This window comes from Callospermophilus lateralis, chromosome X (genome assembly GCF_048772815.1).
Source record: "Callospermophilus lateralis isolate mCalLat2 chromosome X, mCalLat2.hap1, whole genome shotgun sequence".
Classification (NCBI taxonomy): Eukaryota; Metazoa; Chordata; class Mammalia; order Rodentia; family Sciuridae; genus Callospermophilus; species Callospermophilus lateralis.
The window spans coordinates 12,059,864-12,080,867 of record NC_135325.1 but is presented as its reverse complement, the minus strand read 5'-3'; the positions used below and the strand labels follow the sequence as shown (position 1 = coordinate 12,080,867).

At 37.9% G+C, this 21,004-nt stretch overlaps 2 protein-coding genes and 1 pseudogene across 5 annotated transcripts in view; 2 read left to right on the top strand and 1 right to left on the bottom strand.

Annotated features, from left to right (window-relative positions):
• Positions 1–18,888, bottom strand: part of CXHXorf58 (chromosome X CXorf58 homolog) — a 32,208-nt gene extending 13,320 nt beyond the window's left edge. Inside the window, exons 1-5 of the mRNA XM_077106949.1 lie at positions 18,806–18,888; positions 15,630–15,759; positions 13,655–13,745; positions 5,172–5,266; positions 4,642–4,753 (exon numbers count right to left, since the gene is read on the bottom strand). Coding sequence (XP_076963064.1) covers positions 4,642–4,753; positions 5,172–5,266; positions 13,655–13,745; positions 15,630–15,739 — 408 coding nt within the window. The 5' untranslated portion in view covers positions 15,740–15,759; positions 18,806–18,888. The remainder of the gene's footprint in view (positions 1–4,641; positions 4,754–5,171; positions 5,267–13,654; positions 13,746–15,629; positions 15,760–18,805) is intronic.
• On the top strand, positions 9,883–10,220 carry LOC143639380 (translation machinery-associated protein 7-like; annotated as a pseudogene).
• The window catches only part of Apoo (apolipoprotein O), a 55,310-nt gene continuing 52,625 nt past the window's right edge, over positions 18,320–21,004 (top strand). For 2 of the 4 annotated variants that reach the window (XM_077106951.1, XM_077106950.1), the window contains exon 1: positions 18,320–18,516. In XM_077106951.1, coding sequence (XP_076963066.1) covers positions 18,508–18,516 — 9 coding nt within the window. In that variant the 5' untranslated portion in view covers positions 18,320–18,507. The remainder of the gene's footprint in view (positions 18,517–21,004) is intronic. The other 2 variants (XM_077106953.1, XM_077106952.1) reach the window with 2 other exon arrangements.

Genomic DNA, 21,004 nt, shown 5'->3' with positions numbered 1-21,004 from the left:
TGGAGGATAGTTTTTTTTTTTTTTTTAATCTGCTTTTTCCCCTTAAAAAACCTTATTTTCCTTTAACAAAACAAATCTACAACGTCATTTGTGCTGTCAATGCAGAGAAAACTTAGCTGGCTATTAAATAGGTTGCCTTAGCAATGAAAGGTGTTACTAAGACTGACGCTCTTTTATGTGTTAACTAATACATTGCCCCCAAATGGAAACATGTAGGCATCAGATTGCTTAGGCCTTCCTTCCTTTCAGATTTCATTCTCAGTAGCCAAAGACAAGCAAATAAAGGATTTTTCTTTCTCTCTCAAATGTCAACAATTTATATTCAAGGAAAGCACCTGAGAGGTCAGAGAAAGAAGAATCACAGAACATACAGTCTCAAATGCTGTCTGGCTCTATTTGCATCATACCTTTTCCTGTACATCTATCCTCATGCTAAGGGGTATATGTACACTGGGAAGACAGACTTAAGTGCTTCCCACCCTCCCTAAGAATGTGCCAACTCTTCTAACACATATTTATATTCTGGATCTGTGCTTCTGGTCACAAAGGGTCTGCTTGTGAAGAGGAAGGCTGGCCCAGAAGAATATTCCCACTATCTGATTCCAGATCAGTTTCTCTTTCCTTTCGTATCTCAGAATGTATTATGAAAGTATGGGAACTCTGTTATAATGCCGATAGAAGGCCTTAAAAAGAGTGGTTGGGACAAGACCAAAAACCCAGAAAATCTGTTCTTTTTACTTAGCACATTACATAACAGCTAGTTCCTCCACACACACCACCATTGGGATCAAACCACAGGGTGCTCTATTACTGAGATGCATCTCCAGCCCTTTTTATTTTATTTATTTTTTAAAATTGTGGGACAGGGTCTCAATAAATTGCCCAAGCTGACCTCAAACTTCCGAACTTCCTGCCTTGACCTCCCAAGTAGCTGGGATTATAGGCATGCACCACCACACCCCTGTCACCTTCAAGTATTTTCTACTTCAATTCTATTATTACCCATAATCCTTTTTGCTTATTTTTTAAATTCCAAAGCTCTGAAGACATGTGAAAAGTGAAAAAAGAAGAAAATATCCAAATAGTAGTAGTTTTATTTCTAATGCAATAAATTGAAGGGACAGAAACAGTTTAGTAAAAATATGACATGGGGACTTCCTATAGGTAGGTCATTTTTGCTTTCCATTTCATTAATTTTTTTATACATTATTCATCTAAAGAAACAAATCAATATTGGAATATCTCTCCATTTTGCTTCCTTATAATTTATTTTCTGTGAGTTCTAATTAACCAGTCCCATAGTGACACTAAAGGTAAAAATAAATCAGTTTATACTGAACATGTATGGAAACCATGTAATTTCTGTTATAGGAATTTCTTAAGGCAAAAGTATATTTTACATTAGCTCAAATTATTTAGAAAAGTTATTTATTGTCAGTTCCTCCCTCCACTGCCCCACTCAGCCACCACCATCTATCTCTCCAATCCCCAATTTTCTTATTTGTGCAGTGCCTCAACTGTGTGGTTCATCTGTGTCTGTACCATTCCAGTCCCTTGGCCAAAGTAAAACATGCTTGGCAGCATAGGGCAAGCCCTCTTCCCATTTGAGAAGGATTTGAAAAAAGTTTGTTGTCCAATGGTCAAGATGTTCTTTGTCAGACATCTCCTGTCTCTGGACAAATTCAGGAAAGTCCTTCCTTATAGGAAGAAATGGAAGGCACTTTTAGGACAGTGCTGTCAAGCTGTATGGTGCATAGGATTACCTGGGGGCCCTACTAAAATGCAGATGCTCACTCAGGGGGTTTGGAGTAGGGTCTGAAAGTCTGCATTTCTAACAAGCTCCAATGGATGTCAGTGCTGTGGGACTGGAGACCATACTTTGAGTAGCAAGGCTTTAGAATATTGTCTGGTGGACTAACAATAATACTGACCTTCTGTACATAAGCATTGCTCAGAAAATAGATCATTAAAGTGGGCAGCTGAAATGAGATCTTTTTTTACACATGGCTATCCAACTGTTCTAGCACCATTTGAACTGTCTTGGCACCTTTGAAGAAAATCAATTGATCATTTATGTGTGGGTCTGTCTTTGAATTTTCTATTTTCGCCTGTTGATCTATATGCCTATTTTTAGGTCCTTGTCGTGATTACTGTGGCTTTATAAGACTTAAAATCAGTTACTGTAAATCCTCTAACTTTGTTGTTTTTCAAAGTTGTTTAGACTATTCTATATCCTTCCACCTGTTTTGCTTGTATTTTTTTGGTGAATATATAAGAAATGTAATTGGAAAATGACAAGAAAGGAAACTAGAAATGAAAATAAGGAGGAAAAGATGGAAAACAGGGCTGGGGTTGTGGCTCAGAGGTAGAGTGCTTGCCTAGCATGCATGAGGCACTGGGTTTGATCCTCAGCACCACATAAAAAATAAAATATTGTGTCCATCTTAAAAAAAAGATGGAAAACCAAAAATGTGTGAAATTCTACATTCTTTATAAGTGAACTTAGACTATGAAATATCTAAATGAACTAAAACCAACTCATTTGATTCATATTAATAAATAGGTAAACTTAGCCAGGCATGGTGGTGCACACCTGTAATCTCAGTGATTTAGGAGGTTAAGACAGGAGGATTGTAAATTCAAGGTCAGCCTCGGCAACTTAGTGAGACAGTGTATCAAAATAAAAAATAAATAAATAAATAAAAAGGGCTGGGGATATATCTCAGAGGTAAAGGTAAAACACCCCTGGATTCTACTCCCAATATTGCCAAAAAAGATAAAACTTTGAAGAGTTGGATAGGTTTGCTAAAGATATAACAGAATACCTTTGTTCAAAGAACAAAGGAGGTGAATAACCTTAGAGTGAGAAAAATTTCACTTTTGCAAATTTGTTTTTTATCAATCATGAATCTAAGTATTACTGAGTCTGCTTTGAAGCTGAATAAAAGGGACAAGGGAAACCCAAAATGTTCCCTTGAAGTTGGGTAGATCACTTAAAGCACATCATAATATTTAGTGAAACACTCAAGATGAAGAGTATGATCACATTTTACAATAAGTACAAATAAAATTATACAAGCTCTTTGTGTGAATATTTTCAGGGAAAAAAAATGAAGAATACGTAACAAACTAACAGTGACTATTCCACGAAAATGATAGTGATAGAAAAGAAAAAAAAGGCATAAATACATATTTTCTTTTTTAAATCTCTGGGCTATTTCCTTTTTTCTAACAATCACTTCCTTTTTTTCAAAAATTATTTCCTTATCAGAGAGTGAAGAAAGCAACAAAAATAAAACAAAAACATTTAATGAAGTAATTACACAGCATTCTAATGAGTTTTAATGTACACATAGGGTTTTCCGGTCACTGCCTCTAAGGTTCTCATTTTCTCAAGCCAAGGCACAGCAGGAACTTGCAGGAACTGACCCAGGAGAATTTCTGTTCCTGGAAAAGCCCCATTATATAACCTCAAAGAAGAAACAACTGATGATATTTTATAGAGACAGATATCAGCTTACTCCATAGATGAATGTGGCACAAATTTATCTCTCAAATGTAAGATAAACATATACTTTCCCTTCTGAAGTCAATCTATGTAAATGAACAAATACTAATGTTTTTGAAACACCATTTTCCTAAATGAAAATATGTAGTCCATTTAAATTCATTTCTGAAATAGAGTTCATTACTCTCTGATATTGTCTGAAAACATGGAACAAAGCAGCCCTGCTCCTTTTCTAATGCTCTTCAGGGACTAAATACCACATATGCTGGATCTGATCAGAGAAGCTGTCAGGCTGTATGGTCCTCTCTCCTGAACATATACTAGAACTTATAATTTCAGACAGGCTGCACTTTTTGTATGAGATATTTTCAGTAGGTGTTTTTTATGTGTGCGCGGTGCTAGGGATCAAATCCATGCCTTTGCACACGCCAAGCAAGTGCTCTACCACTGAGCTACACCCCCAGCCCAGGAAATTAACCTTTGATGTATGGTATTATTAAAGGTTAAATATGAAAACTGTAACTTTTCCCAAAACCAATTAAATATATTCAGGTATAAGGGTCAGAGAAGTAAAACCTCTACTGTAGATCCTTACTATTAAGAGTGTGGTCCACTGAACAGCAGCAGTGGCAGGATTTTAACAAGATCCCCAGATGATTCCTGTGCTGTAGTGACTATTCATGAAATGTAAAAGTAAGATGAGAACTCGTGTAAAAAGGAATAAATATCTTAAAAGTTCATTTTCAACAGTATAGTCCAGCACATTTTTAAAAAAATATGCTACTAGGATCAAAGAAAGAATAATATTTCATTAAAACAAACAAAATTTCATCAAACATTCTGTATAAGTCCTGACCAATAGACTGCTTTAGTCCATATTAACCAACAAAAATTTTAATACAAAGAAAATTGATGGATATTTTCTATAGCCTTATGTAAGTAATTCATTCCAAATGATTTTTTTAGCTAATAAATGGAGATACTTGGAAACATGGTGCTTTAAAAAAATGCTAACTGCTCAGTGGGCTGTTTAATGTCCAAATAACTTAGTCTGTACACTTTGAATGCAATTCAGACACCACATAGATGTTAAGAAGCTAAATTAACATAAAATGTACATCAGGAAACATCACCTCATTTGATGGCTGTAATAAATTTTTTCCACTGAAATACTTGTAACCACGGCCTTCAGTATGCAGAAAAATTTTAAAAACGATAAAAGGTGGAAACCTTTCACCACTAAATCTGAAATAAAGACCAAAAATAAGTCATTTACCATCAGTTTTTGGGCTCAATTACTTCTCCCCCCGTACTTCAGATAGTTCATATAGTTTCTTGAATACAGGGTAAAGGCTATGCCAACAGCATACAATAATCTAGTAATGAAATGAACTGCAGATGATGAGAGACTCAGCACTTTGGGGTGCTCATAACTATTCTCATACTGTCAGAATGGACACTGAATGGGAGATGAGTGCTACCCTCATGACAACTTTTAGTAAAACAGTTATGCCGTAGTTTCTTCATATGACAAATGCAAATAAAAACAACATTTACTTTGTAATTATATCCTGGGAAGTTATGAGGATTTAAAAAATTAATTTCTGAAATTTCTCCTTATTAACTAAGTATTCTTTGAGAGAAATCAGCATAGACACATTACCTGAATCTGACTTTACACTTCATGCTAGGATCTTTAATAAGTTCAGCCTCTAAGGGGCTCACTTTCTTCAGAATTTCATATGTCACATAATGTTCCTGAAATAGACAATGGCACTGTAAATGAAAAGTATCACACTAGCCAGATTTAATTTGCTGACTATAACAGAGGAAGCATGATGAAGTGGGCTTGGAGTTCTGAAGAGGTGTGCTCCTATCTTGGCTCCTACTTTGTCATCTATGTAGTTTGGAGTCAGTTACTTAATCTTTTGGGTATCCAAATTTGGGTATGTGTCCTTTTTGAGATCACAGGCATTATTCTTTCCCTATGACAATACTTTCCCAATCCATTGTAATTACCTGTAAACTTGACTATGTCTCCTACTAGTCTTTAAGTGACATGAAGGTAGAGACAATGTCTTTCTTCTTTACCACTATATCCCTAACATCTAGTACAGTGCCTGGAACATACAAGATGTTTAACAAGAATTTGATGTTGAATGAATCGCTGTAAAAATGAGGATGATAATAGTAATGCTACCAGCTTTTTAAGCACCTTTCATGTACCACAAAGTTTGTTAGATGCCTTATATATAAAAAAACCTTATTTAATCCTTACAACAACAATATTATTAGAATATTATCACTCTAGGGAGTGGAGTGGGAGGAAAGAATAGAACTTCAGTGGATTAGACAAAAGGGAATGAAGGAGCTGGGTGCAGTGGCACACACCTGTAATCCAAGCAGCTCGGGAGGCTGAGGCAGGAGGATCAAGAGTTCAAAGCCTGTCTCAGTAATGGTGAGACCCTGTCTCTAAATAAAATACAAAATAGGGCTGAGAATGTGGCTCAGTGGTTGAGTGCCCTGGAGTTCAATCGCTGGTAGCAAAAAAGAAAAAAAAAGAGGAATAAAGGGAAGTGGGGGTGGGAATAGGAAAGAGTAGAATGAATCAGACATAACTTTCCTATGTTCATATATGAATACACGATCAGTGAAACTCCAGATCATGTACAACCACAGAATGGGATAATAATTAGAATAAGTTATCCTCCATGTATGTATAATATGTCAAAATACACTCTACTGTCATATATATCTAAAAAGAATAAATAAAATAATTAAAAAATATATTGTCACTCCATTTTACAAATGAGAAAGCTGAGGCCTGGGGAGTTTTTGTAACTTACACAACAGCATACAGATAGCAAATAGGGAAGCCAGAATTTAAACTTTGATCTGTTTAACTCTAAAATTCCCACTATTTATCCTAAACAACCCCACTCAATCTTTATACCTATGATAATCATATAAAAATGTATAATAAAGGGCTTTTAATAAGATCAAGCATTATTAATGTATTGACTTGAAGCATTTGGATAACAGATGAAAAAAGAATTTATTTTCTTCTTTCTGTTGCTAAGAGTATAAAATTATGAGGAAACCTGTAATATAATACTTAAAACATGATCTGTATACAAAGACAATGGACAATGAGCCTGAAATGTCAAGAGTTTACTTGGGTGGGTTTTCTTTGGGATGTTCTATTTTTACTGACCTCAGAAATGGGTCCGTGCATCAGAGGGTGAAGAAGTGTACACACTGCTCAGAATTTATTATTTTCACTGCTAAAATTTCCTTTAATATGACTATCACTAATAGTAAACTACTGGAATTATGGGTTCTTCTTTTTAAAATATTTTTTTTAGTTGTAGTTGGACACAATACCTTTATTTATTTATTTAATTTTATGTTGTGCTGAGGATTGAACCCAGTGTCTCACATGCGCTAGGCAAGCTCTTTAATGCTGAGCCACATCCCTAGCCCCACTGGTTCTTTTATTAGGAGAGTATTTGGCAACTAGGGTTGCCAAAGTTGTTTACATAGGGGGGATTAAGGATATGCATCTGTTTCTGTTTTTTACTCAAATAGGATTATATTCTTCATATTGTTCTGACTTGACTTTTTCACTATCAAGCTATGCTGGTTATTTTTATATTGCAGAATATTTTAATGCTGTTAAGGTTTAACACTATGAAAACAGCCAACACTTATTTAATCTACATTCTATCAATGGACATTATGTGGTTCATTTTCTTTGCTATTATAATCAATGCTGCAATGAAGTTGTACATATATCACAGAATGGACTCTTAGAAGTGAAATTCTGCCAGGCATGGTGGTACATGCCTGTATTCCCAGTAGCTCCGGACGCTAAGACAGCAGGATCATGAGTTCAAAGCCAGCCTCAGCAAAAAGTAAGGTGCTAAGCAACTCAGTGAGACTCTGGCGCTAAATAAAATATAAAAAAAGGGATGAGGATGTGGTTCAGTGGTTGAGTGCCCCTGAGTTCAATCCCCATTACCAAAACAAAACAACAATAAAAAGAAGTGAAATTCCTAGGGGCAAGATGGGGGAATAGAGGGGTTGTTTCCCTAGTGGCTCAGTGGCATGAACCAAGAAAAGCAAACAGGCAGCTTTTCAGCAAGGTGGATGAATGATCAAGAATTAGGGGGGCAGGGCTACTCTACCACTCAGTGGTAGAGTGTTTGCTTAGCATACATGATGTACTGGGTTCAAGCCTCAGCACAACATAAAAATAAATAAATAAAAATATTGTATCCACCTAAAAAACTAAAAAATAAATATAAAAAAAGAGTTAGGGGGACTTTACTGGAATTTAATATTGGCCACTCAAAACAGATCAGGGACTCAGGAGATCTTGTATAATAAAATAAGGGGGATCAGCCCCATAGCCATGACAGTGGCTGAAGACGCAAACGAGAACAGTCCCTATGTGAACGCAGTAAAGCAATAAGGGAATTAAAGGAACCCCCATTCTCAGGAAGACTGAGGCATGTTGGGGTACAGAGAGTTTAGAGATCATACACTGCTCGAGAAAACAGTGAGTTGTGCTGCACAGTATCCAAGAATGGGAGGAAAGCTCCATCTCTTTTGGCAGTGTGCACAGAGGACAGCAGACGGAACCATTTTGTAGCTGTAACACAAGGGGCTAGCAGCTGGGGAAGCCAATTACTGGCAGACCAAAGTCTGGCCTGAAAAACAAGAGAGGCAAACTCATACAGCAGTGTGACAGAGAGTGTACCTAAGTGACCAGGAGAAATGGAAAGAGATTTACAGAGGGGAATACTGGTCACAGAAACCCACCTGGCTTCCCTCTCCCCCTCCAATCTGGCTGCTTACAGGACTGGCTAGGAGAGGTGCCTGACTGGGAATCAAAAGGGCTGGAGTGGAAGAGATTGAGCCTGGAGACTGAATTAGAGACCAGGAATTGTGGGGTCTGCAGGTGAAGTAGTGGGTTAAGAAAAGGCTCCTACACCACATGAGTGAAACCCAAGAGAAATCTCTGGGGTACAGTCTAGCAATTGCTGGGCCCTGGAGGTGCGCTGAGGTGCGCTCCAGACGGATTGGCACCCAGTGAAGAGACCAGAGCACACATAAGCCTATAAACTCACCTCCAGAAGCTCCACCTCCTGGACTAATTCTCTCACAAAAGCAAACCAACCATCCTAAGGGTGGTTCTTCTCTAAGATATCATCTCACTCTAGTCAGAATGGCAGCTATTATGAAGACAAACAACAATAAGTGTTGGCGAGGATGTGGGGAAAAAGGCACACTCATACACTGCTGGTGAGACTGCAAATTGGCGCAGCCAACATGGAAAGCAGTATGGAGATGGAGATTTTTTGGAAATCTGGGAATGGAACCACTATTTGACCCAGCTATCCCTCTCCTTGGTCTATACCCAAAGGACTTAAAGACAGCATACTACAGGGACACAGCCACATCAATGTTTATAGCAGCACAATTCACAATAGCTAAACTGTGGAGCCAACCTAGATGCCCTTCAGTGGATGAATGGATAAAGAAAATGTGGTATATGTACACAACAGAATTTTAATTAGCAATAAAAGAGTATAAAATCATGGCATTTGCAGGTAAATGGATGGCGATGGAGAAGATAATACTAAGTGAAGTTAGTCAATCCCAAAGAAACAAATGCTGAATATTTTCTCTGATATAAGGAGGCTGACTCATAGTAGGGAGGGGGAACATGGGACGAATAGATGAATTCTAGATAGGGAAGAGGGGAGGGAGAGAAAGGGAGGAGGCAGGGGATTAGCAAGGATAGTGGAATGTGATGGACATCATTATCCAAAGTACATGTATGATGACACAAATTTGGTGTCAACCTACTTTATATATAAAGAGATATAAAAAATTGTGGTATATATGTGTAATAAGAAAACAAAGTACATGTATAAAGATATGAATTGGTGTGAACATACTTAATATATAAAGATACGAAAAATTGTGCTCTATATGTATAAGAATTGTAATACATTCCGCTGTTGTGTATTTAAAAAAATAAAATCAATAAAAAGCTGGTTCTTTGGAAAAATAAATAAAATTGATAAGCCCTTAGCCAAGCTAACAAAGAGAGAGAGAAAACTTAAATGACTAAAGTTCGTGATGAAAAAGTAAATATCACAACAGACACTACTGAAATATAGAAGATAATTAAAAACTATTATGAAAATTTATTCTCCAGTAAAATAAAAAATCTTGAAAACATTGACAAATTTCTAGAGACACATGACCTACCCAAACAGAATCAGGAAGACATACACAATTTAAACAGGCCAATTTCAAGCAATGAAAGAGAAGATGCCATCAAAACCTACCAATTGAGGAGCAAGGTCTGGGGTAGGGGCGGCAGGAGCCATGTCCGGCCAGGAAGGTGGCAAGAAGAAGCCTCTGAAACAACCTAAGAAGCAGGCCAAGGAGATGGATGAGGAAGATAAGGCTTTCAAACAGAAACAAAAAGAGGAGCAGAAGAAACTTGAGAAGCTAAAATCGAGGCTGCGGGGAAGGGCCCCCTGGCCACAGGTGGAATTAAGAAATCTGGCAAAAAGTAAGCCGATTCTTGTGCCTGAAATGATGGTGACCGTTGATTCCATTCCTATTTAGACATCTGGATCTCCGCTATAACATCTTTTGCCACCTATAGCTAGAATGAAGTGTTATGTTGGAGTCTGTTGTAAATTTGATAAACTTTCATAAAATAATAATAATAATAATAATAATAATAATACACACACAAAAAAAGCCTACCAATTAAGAAAAGCCCAGGACCAGATGGATTCTCAGCCAAATTCTATAAGACCTTCAAAGAAGAATTAACACCACTAGTCCTCAAATTATTCCATGAATAGAAAAGGAGGAAACCCTTCTCAACTCATTCTATGATGCTAGTATCATACTGATAACAAAACCAGATAAAGACATATCAAGGAAAGAAAACTTCAGACCAATATCCCTGATGAACATAGATTCAAAAATTCTCAATGAAATTCTGGCAAATCACTTACAAAAACATATTTAAAAGATAGTGTAGGGGCTTGGGATATAGCTCAGTTGGTAGAGTGCTTGCTCTGCATGAACAAGGCACTGAGTTCGATCCTCAACACCACATAAAAAAATAAATAAAATAAAGGTTTATTTTGAAAAAAAGTCAGTGGGATATATATATATATATATATATATATATATATATATATATAAAGATAGTATACCATGATCAAGTGAAGTTCATCCCAGGGATGGAAGGTTGATTAAACATATGAAAATCAATAAATGTAATTTATCACGTCAATAGACTTAAAGAATCATATGATCATCTCAATAGGTGCAAAAAAAATTTGACAAAATACAGCACCGCTTCATGTTCAAAACACTAGAAAAACTAGAGATAGAAGGAACATACCTCAACATTGTAAAAGCTATATATGCCAAATACAATGCCAACATCATTCTAAATGGAGAAGAGCATTCTAAATGGAGGAGGCATTCCCTCTAAAAACTGAAACAAGACAGGGATGCCCCCTTTCACCACTTTTATTCAACATAGTCCTTGAACCCTAGTCAGAACAATTAGACAAAAGAAAGAAATTAAAGGGATACGGATAGAAAAAGAAGAACTCAAACTATTACTATGTGCCAATGACATGATTCTATATTTAGAAGACCCAAAAAATGATACCAGAAAATTTCTAGAACTAATAAATGAATTCAGCAAAGTAGCAGGATATAAAACTCACACCCATAAACCAAATGTGTTCCTATACATTAGTGATGAATCCACTGAAAGAGAAATTAGGAAAACTACTCCAATCACAATAGCCTCAAAAAATAAAATATTTGGGAATCAATATGACAAGAGGTGAAAGACCTCTACAATCTAAACTACAGAACGCAAAAGAAAGAAATTGAAGAAGACCTTAGAAGCTAGAAAGAACTTCCACGTTCCTGGAAAGGCTGAATTAACATTGTCAAAATGGCCATACTACCAAAAGCGTTATACCGATTTAATGCAATTTCTATTAAAATTCCAGTGACATTCTTCATAGAAATAAAAAAGCAATCATGAAATTCATTTGGAAAAATAAGAAACCCAGAATAGAAAAGCAATCCTTAGCAATAAAAGTGAAGCAGGAGGCATTACAATACCAGACCTTTATACTACAGAACTATAGTAACAAAAAACACCATGATATTGACACCAAAACAGACATGTAAACCAATGGTACAGAATAGAAGACACAGAGACAAACCCACATAAATACAGTTATCTCATACTAGACAAAGGCACTAAAAATATGTATTGGAGAAAAGATAGTATCTTCAACAAATAGTTCTAGGAAAACTGGAATCCATATATAGCAAAATGCAATTAAACCCCTATCTCTCACCCTGCACAAAACTCTAAGTGGATTTCTGTTCTAGGACTTAGGCACTAGAACAGAAACCCTGTGTTTTTAGACAATAGAAGAAAAAGCAGGCCAAAATTTCTATCATGTTGGCTTAGTACCTGACTTCCTTAACAAGACTCCTAAAGTGCAAGAAGTGAAAATAGGGATCAATAAATAGGATGGAATCAAACTAAAAAGTTTCTTCACAGCAAGATCATGATGAGAGAGCCTATAGAATGGGAGAAAATCTTTGCCACCTTCACCTCAGATAGAGCATTAATCTCCAGGATATCTAAACAATTAAAAAACTTAACACCAAAAAACCAAATAACCCAATAAATGGGCTAAGGAATGAACAGACACTTCACAGAAGAATATAGTCAATCAACAAATATATGAAAAAAATGTTCAACATCATTAGCAATTAGAGAAATGTAAATCACAACTACACTGAGATTTCATCTCACTCCAGTCAGAATAGCAATTATCAAGAATATAAGCAATGATAAGTGTTAATGAAGATGTGGGGAAAAAGGTCCACTCATACATTGCTGGTGGGACTGCAAATTGGTCCAACCACTCTGGAAAGCAGTACAGAGATTCCTGAGAAAGCTTAGAATGGAACCACTATTTGACCCAGTTATATCACTTCTTGGTTTATATTCAAAGAACTTAAAATCAGCATACTATAGTAATGCAGCCACATCAATGTTTATAACAGCTCAATTCACAATAGCTAAACCATGGAACCTACCTAGGTACCCTTCAACAGATGAATGGATAAAGAAACTGTGGTATATATACACAATGGAATATTACTCAGCCTTAAAGAAGAATGAAATTATGGCATTTGCCAGTAAATGGATGGAGCTGGAGAATATCATGATAAGTGAAATAAGCCAATCCCAAAGAACAAAAGGATGAATGTTTTCTCTGGTATGTGGATGCTAATTCACAATGGGGGCAGCTAGGGAATAATAGAGGTACTTTAGATTAGGCAGAGGGGAATGAAGGAGGGGAGGGGGTAAGGGGGTAGGAAGGATACTAGAATTGTACATTATTATCCTATGTAAATATATATGATTACATAACTGCTGTAATTCTACATCATGTACAACCAGAAAAATAAAAAGTTACAGTCCATTTATGTATGATGTGTGAAAATGCATTTTACTGTCATGTATAACTAATTTGAGCAAATAAAAAAATTAAAAAAAAGAAACAAAATTCCTGCATGGAAGGTAAGGGCATTTTTAGTTCAGAGTTTGGTTTGGTTTGGTTTGGTTTGGTGCTAGGGATTGAAACTAGGGTCTCCCACATGCTATGCATGGGCTCTACCACTTAGTCATACCCTCAGCCCCCTAATTCATCATTTAAAAATTACTTTTTTTTTTAACAGCGTTGGGGATTGAACTCAGCCTTGTGCATGCTTAATTCAGAGATTTTTTAATTGTTGGAAGATCTCTGTCTCATGCTTTCAAATAAGGAATAAAATTTTTTAAAAAGACAGTATTTTTACTTCAGAAAAAGAAATAATAGTCATCCATATTAAAAATAAATCCAGAAATATTCATTTGTAGCTAACAAAAGAATCAATTTCAGGACCCTATGCAATGTTATTAGATCAAAATGAAAGAGATAAAGAAGATTATTCATTCTATCTTTAGTTAACAGATATTTTAGCTGGGTAATTCTGTCAAAGAAAAAAAATACATACCGCTGCACAAACTGTATGTTTTAGGAGTTGAAATATTACTTTGTCCATATAAGTGAACCAAGATTTCTGTATTTTCTGAGCTGAAATTTCTCTATCAATTATGAGAAAAAAAAGAGGTTAATATATATGACATAAGTTTTAATTTTTGTAAAGTCTTGGAAAGCTCTCAATTTATGTTTATTTCTCCTATATCTCTTAATCTTCCATGCTAAGAACGACTTAATGAGGGACATTTGGACACAAGAAATGGAACTGGTAATTTGTAGAATCTAGTCAGAATGAAGACATGCATACTTGAGAATATCTCCCTTGAGATTAAAAAGAAAAGTCCTGGTAAAAACCTTATCATTTTAGGCAAATGTATCATAAATTTATCATTAAGACACATATAATACATAGGGCTGGGGGTATAGTTCAGTGATATAGCACTTGTCTACTATGTGTAAGGCCCTGAGTTTGATCCCAAACACCCCAAAAAGAGGCATATAATAAATAAGAATTGTGAAGAGATAAGCTTGCTTCCTAAAATGATTTGGTTACAGTTCTTTAAAACTGTCCAACTGGTTCAGGTGGAATGAAAATGGAATGTGGACTAGCTGAAGTTACAGGAGGCCCAGGTCTCTTCTGGGAGCTGATAACTACGCTCTAGAAAAAGAAACTCCCTTCTCCAATATTTGCTTGAACCAACTAGGCTAATCCTAGTCAAGTCAGACAATTATTCTCTATTAATCATATCCCAGCACTGGCTGATTGTGAGGGTCTTATCCTCCCACCTCATCATTATCCATGATAGAGCCATGTGCAGAGAGGGACTCTTTTTTTAATATTTATTTTTTACTTGTAGTTGGGCACAATACCTTTATTTTATTTATTTATTTTTTATGTGGTGCTGAGGATTAAATCCAGGGTCTCCCATGTGTGAGGCGAGCGCTTTATCACTAAGCAACAGACCCAGCCCCAGAGAGAGACTCTTTTTTTTTTTTAAAGAGAGAGTGGGAGAGAGAGAGAGAGAGAGAGAGAGAGAGAGAGAGAGAGAATTTTTTTTTTAAAGAGAGAGTGAGAGAGGGAGAGAGAATTTTTTTAATATTTATTTTTTAGTATTCGGCATACACAACATCTTTGTTTGTATGTGGTGCTGAGGATCGAACCTGGGCCGCACGCACGCCAGGTGAGCGCGCTACCGCTTGAGCCACATCCCCAGCCCCCAGAGAGAGACTCTTAATGCTGCTTATAGTTTACATTCTTTGTGTACTAGAATATGTGGTATGTTGGAAAGACAAGTGAATTTACCCATAGCCTTCTAATTAGACTGTTTAATGTCACCATTGACTGGCAAAATGCAGAATACAAGATGCAGAGAAGACCTGAAGTATGGAAATAAACCTTTGAATACTAGTTGATACCATTTATTAGTTTAACTTTCTGCAAGTCATTTATCTTCTACTAGTTGTTTCTTCCTCATTTATAAAATATAATAATAAGGGTCTGGGGTTGTGGCTCAGCAGTAGAGCACTGGCCTAGCACGTGCGGGGCACGGGGTTCCATCCTCAGCACCACATAAAAATAAAATAAAGATATTGTGTCCAACTTCAACTAAAACCCCAAATATTAAAAATATATAATAATAAAACTGTTTCATAAGGTTATATCAGGATCAAATAGATGTGTGTTAACCTGCTTTGTAAATTATAAAATACTATAATTATAGTGGTCATTCAACTTGACAATAATCTTAAAACATGAGAAACTTGGGCTGGGGTTGTAGCACAGTGGTAGAGTGCTTGCGTGAGGCACCGAGTTTGATAATCAGCGCCACACAGAAATAAATAAAATAAAGGTCCTTCAACAACTAAAAAACTTTTTTGAAAAACTTTAATTTACACAAGAAGTGTTTGAAGTTATCTGGGTAAATATGAATAAGTTTGGAAACTGTCCATTTGTGAAGAATGACACAAGGCATAAGATGGGTACTTACAGTCGTTTTGCCTTTGCAACATTTAGAAAATGTGCTTTGTGGTCTTTTCTTGGCTGTTGATTATCTGATTTTGGAATATGGGTGTCTGCTGCATTTGAAGAATGACTCATTTTCCTTATGATGAAGTAATCTGAAATTACATAAATTAAAGCCTTTTAAATTTATTTTTGGGACTGGAATTGAACCTAGTGGCATTTTACCACTAAGCTACATCCTCAGCCCTTGTAAACTTTTAAAAATTTTGTGACAGGGTCTAGCTAAGTCGCCCAGGCTGGCCTTGAACTTGCGATCCTCCTGCCTCAGCCTCTTTAGCAGTTGGGACTAAAGGCTAAATTAAGCTTTCGAGTCATAATCCATATTATTATACTCCTTGGACTTGACTCATGCTAAAATTGTTGTGCTAATTAGAGAATTCTTTAAAAAGGAAGGCATCATGGATCTCTTAATGTTGCTTATGATTTACATTCTTTGTGTACTAAAAATATTATTTGGTATGTAGGAAAGACAAATGGCTCTCCCCACAGTCTTCTAACTGGTCTTTGTCTCTAGTCTCTTTCTTCTTGTGTTCATTCTTTACACTACAGCTAGAGTTAACTTTTTAGAGCAATAATTCCAATAATTCAGTCTTATCACTCTCCTATTATCACCCAGAAATCCTGTTGAGGGCAGGAGGCACTTTTTTTTTTTAAACCAGGGATTGAACCCAGAGGCACTTAACCGCTGAGCCACATCCCTAGCCCTTTTTATTTTTTATTTAGAGATAGGGTCTCGATAAGTTGCTTAGGCCCTTGCTAATTTGCTAAGGCTGGTTTTGAACTTGTGATCCTCCTGCCTCAGCCTTCTGAGTGGCCAGGATTACAGGTATGACAACTGCACCCAGAAGGAGGCACTTTGATAACTGGTGCCTAGCAGAGTGAAGAGGTTTTACAAATTTGTATGAAAACTTTTCATCCTACATTTAGCAAATAGCCATAAGACTTTAGGCAAATCATGTAACTTCTTCATGTTCAACTCCCTCATTGGTAAAGCAAGAGGGTGTATACTGAATTACCTGATTCTGCCTCTAACTTTTTTAGTCTTTGAAGCATTACTCCAATTTGGATGCAGCTCCCAAATTCTTAGTCACATCATGAAAACATTTTAAAAGCAAAATTATAGTAATGTTTGTGTCTTCTTTATACATTAAATAAGAAATCTAATAGCTATTGTACTTTTGAAGTACTAATGAGCATAAATGATATTTTGAGCTGTCTGCCATGATTGCAACATGGTATGAAAATATCTGTGCTTTCTACTGATGACAAAGTCAGAGGTACTGTTAATACTACTGTGGGTTGTTGCCTACACTACAATTGAAAGAAATGCTAAAGTTCAGTTAGAGGTTAGTAAAAATGAAATTGTCATTTTTCCCAAAGTTCACATATCCCTTGAATTTAGAACATCTGCTCTAATTTATCACTATGCTTCACACTTTTATGTATAATGTTACATTATTAATGCAGAGACTTCAGAATCTATTCAATATTTCTTCTTAGGCATGGGGATGATTTTTAGAATATACAATATTCTTGAGAAAAGCAGTCCTAACATCTGAGAGTTAGCCTAGCACCCATAGCTGGGCCTCGCTGTTACCCCCACTTCCCAACAGAGCCTAATGCAAAGCAAAGCTCTGCTTTCTTGAACTTGCCCCCAAATCACCCAACCAAAGCCCAAATCCTAAAATGTTTCTAACACCTTCTTACTGAAATGTGCCACCTTCTCCCAGATGTGTGTTTTTCTAGCAGCAATGAGAAACCTCAACTTCTTCAAATACAGTTGTTTCCTAGTAGCCTTTGGCTGGTAGGCAGTGACATGACACTGCCCAAATTCCACAATCTTTCAGATGTCCATATGGATGGGACTTCCATTTTTCTATCTGATTAGGATGGAAATACAGAATGAAACATTCCCTTATTATTTAGAGAGTATAAAAGTTGTTTAGTCTGAGTACAGGTTTCAAAGGCACACTACCTGGGTTTGGACCCTGGTTTCGCATTCTCTATCTTTGTGGATTTGAATCAATAAATGACTTCACTGTGCCTCAGCTTCTTCATCTATAGATTGGGAATGGTAAGCGTGCCCATCTACTTGGGTTAGATGAGTATGTGTAACAAGCTTTGATCAGAGCTGTGCACATAGTGCTGTATTAGTGCCTGATATTCTTGTTAATAATTATTCCCATTATTACTTCTACAAGTATTAAGGGACAAATATTTGAGTCCCAGGGAGGAACTTCCACGTAAATATCTTAAAGAGAATAAAGAATGTTAGAACCTTTCGCGACTAAAGGACGTGGCAAATAAGTTTAAATTTAAACCCTGAGAAATGTCCAGCCCACGGTAAAAATCCAAAAAAACCTTTTGTGAGGTAAATCCAGGCCCTGATCAACGACTTCCGGCTGGGAGGCTTTCGAAGCTTCTCGAGGTCCGCCGAGCGCCCTCAGCCGGCCGCCTCCGCGTACAGGATTCCTAACTCAAACGGTGGAGCGCCCAATCGTGGCCGCGAAGGCAAATTCCCAGCGCCTCCCTCCTCGTGCCCCCGCGTGCAGCCCACACTGCCGCCTAGCAACAGCTAGCGCAGAGGCGGAGACTCCAGGAGGGCGGGACTTACGCTTGTCCATTGCCCCAGGCGCGACGCGCTGCAGCTCAACAAGGCTGCTTTTAGCCAAGGGTGGTTGAACTAAGCCTTCGCGGACCAAGGTGGTTGTACCGCTGTCAACCATAGGGCAGTCAGTGTGCGGCGCAGGAATCTGGGTCCTACCCGGCCTCCGTAGTTGCCTTTCTATAGTGGGCGGGGCCGAGGCCGGGGTGACCCTGCCGGAGCCGCCGCTGCCAGCGACATGTTCAAGGTGAGAGCTTGGAGCCGGGTCACAGCTGTCATCGCCCCCTCCCGGCCGCCCGGAGACCTCCCCACGTTCTCGTGGGGCCTCTCCGGGGACCAGGCCCGTCTCACCCCTGGGCTTTTCCCGCCTCCGAGCTGGCTGCGTCCCGGCCCCCTGGTTCATTCACCGGTCTTCTTGGGCAGCGTGCGGCTGCCGGGTGGAGGCGTGAGACCCCGGGGTGGGTGGGGTTGGCCCTTTGGGTCATACTCGTGAATAAAACACTTTGAAAAGTTGTGGCTTCCCCCAAAGTACCCACCTTCCCGGTGCACTCTTGGGATCGTGGGTAGGTGAGGCCAGTTCAGGACACTGCAGGGTTCGTGGCTTTGGTTGCTTGGAAGAGTCAGGTTTCAGAACCTGGAATGTGGGTGGGGGAGGGTCACCTTCGGAAAAGCTGCTCGAGGTTGTGGGGGAGGATGGCATGAAATGGATGCACGTGGAGGGAAGCTGGAGCTTTGCTCAACTCCTCAGCAAGCAGTATTGATATGGACAAGTCGATCCCCTTACGTTTTCTTTGAACTCGTGTGCTTTGAAAGAAATCTACTCATACAGTGAAGGTTATTTCGAAAAACCTGCCTTTTAGCATAAAGTCCCTATTCTACCTCTTTTTTAAAAAAGCATATTTTCAGTATAAAAAACAAATCCCATGCTGACGGAAACTTATCTACAGAAGTGAGTCTTCAAGAAACAGTATCCATAAAATAGTGCTAATGAAGTCTGGTGTGCTACTCATTTAAAAGTTTCATTGAGCTGTAGTGTGCTTTGGACACATTCTAGTAATGGCTATACAATCAGAGCATGGATTCTACTTTCCAAGTTTTCCTGTTGGTGAAATTAGGGTAATAGCTTACAACTCATAGGATTGTTAGAAGGAGTAAGTTGGTATGTGGAAAGCACATGGAAAAGGCCTTAACACATAGAATTGCCATCTGAGTATTTGCTTTTACTTGTTTTAGGCAGCTCAGTTGGGTCAGGAATACAGATCCCATAATCAACTTGCATTCATTTTATAAATTGTGTTAAACACCTGTTAAATACTGGGAACTCGGCTGTGTTACAAGATTACAAGCATGATGGGTATGCTATAATCAGCTAAACTGTGTTGGTATCAACAATGTAAGTATGGTAGTAAAAAGGAGAGTTGGATCTATTTGCCCTAACTGAGGGTTCTTAACCTTGGGTCCTCAACTCCTCAAATGGTCTGTAGCTAGAGCTCATGGGTTCCCTAATCTGTTGGAGGGAAAAATTTTTATTTTCACCAGTCTCCATCGGTAATGAGCATTTCCTTCAGTTATGAATATGGCTATTCATTTTAGTTATCTGTTGTTGGATAATGAACCACTGCAAACCAGTGCCTTAATATGATTTACTAATTCTCAGAATCTGTGGTTTGGCTGGGCAGTTCTGCTAGTAGCTTAACTGAAAGGTGGCCTTGCCCCAGTGTATGGAGGCTTTGTGCCCCTCCATGTGCCTCCTATGGGCTTTCTCATGAGGCTCTAGGAGGGCAGGTCCTAATGCACAAACACTTATCTGCATCACATTTGCTGCTGTCAAGCCATGTCCAGAGTTGATATGGTACAGGACTACACAAGGGCATGGACATGGAGAGGGCTGGTTGATTGGGGACCGTTGATTAAACAAGCTCCTATAGCAATAAACCACTGCAGGTACCTGTCATCAATAGAAGTCACAGTACCTGTGCAAGTCACAGACATTTTCTTATGTTACAGTTGTTGCAGATCTCAAAATATGATTCATGCTTATCACTATGTCAAACTTAGTTAAAAGTCTAGATCTTTAATAGGCTAGTAAACAAGCACATATTACTGTATCAGGAGTTTGAGTCTTAAAATATGATTATTTTAATGTAATTAGTATTTTATGCAATTAGTAGCATTATTTTGAGAAGGGTTCCTTGTTGTAAAAAAAAAAAATGGTAAGGAATCCCTGAGGAGTTCAGGGAAGGCTTCACAGAGGGGACATTTTAATTTAGTTTTGAAAGACAGGAATTTTAATCAGGTGAATGAACCTGGGGCATATCAGCAGTGGTACTCCAGCTGGTAGCTCACTTATTTTTTTGTACAGGGGATTGAAGCCAGGGACACTTAGCCACTGAACTATACTCCCAGACCCTTTTATTTTTTATTTTGAGACAGGGTCTTGCTAAGTTGCTGAGGCTGGCCTGGAACTTGTTATCCTCCTGCCTCAGCCTCCCAAACTGCTGAGATTACAGGTGTGTGCCACCACACCCAGGTGGAGGCTAACTTTTGATGTGTCAAGAGAAAGCTACAGTGAGCTGAAATTATTCCAGGTGAGCATGTATTTTGAGTAGAAAAGATCACAGCAAACCTTGGAGGACACCAAAATGTAAGGAGTAGGCAGAGGAAGAAGGGAGGCCAGGGATGGAGTAGTAACTTTTGAGAAGTAGACAAAAGAGTGATGTTTAGAAAATCAAGGG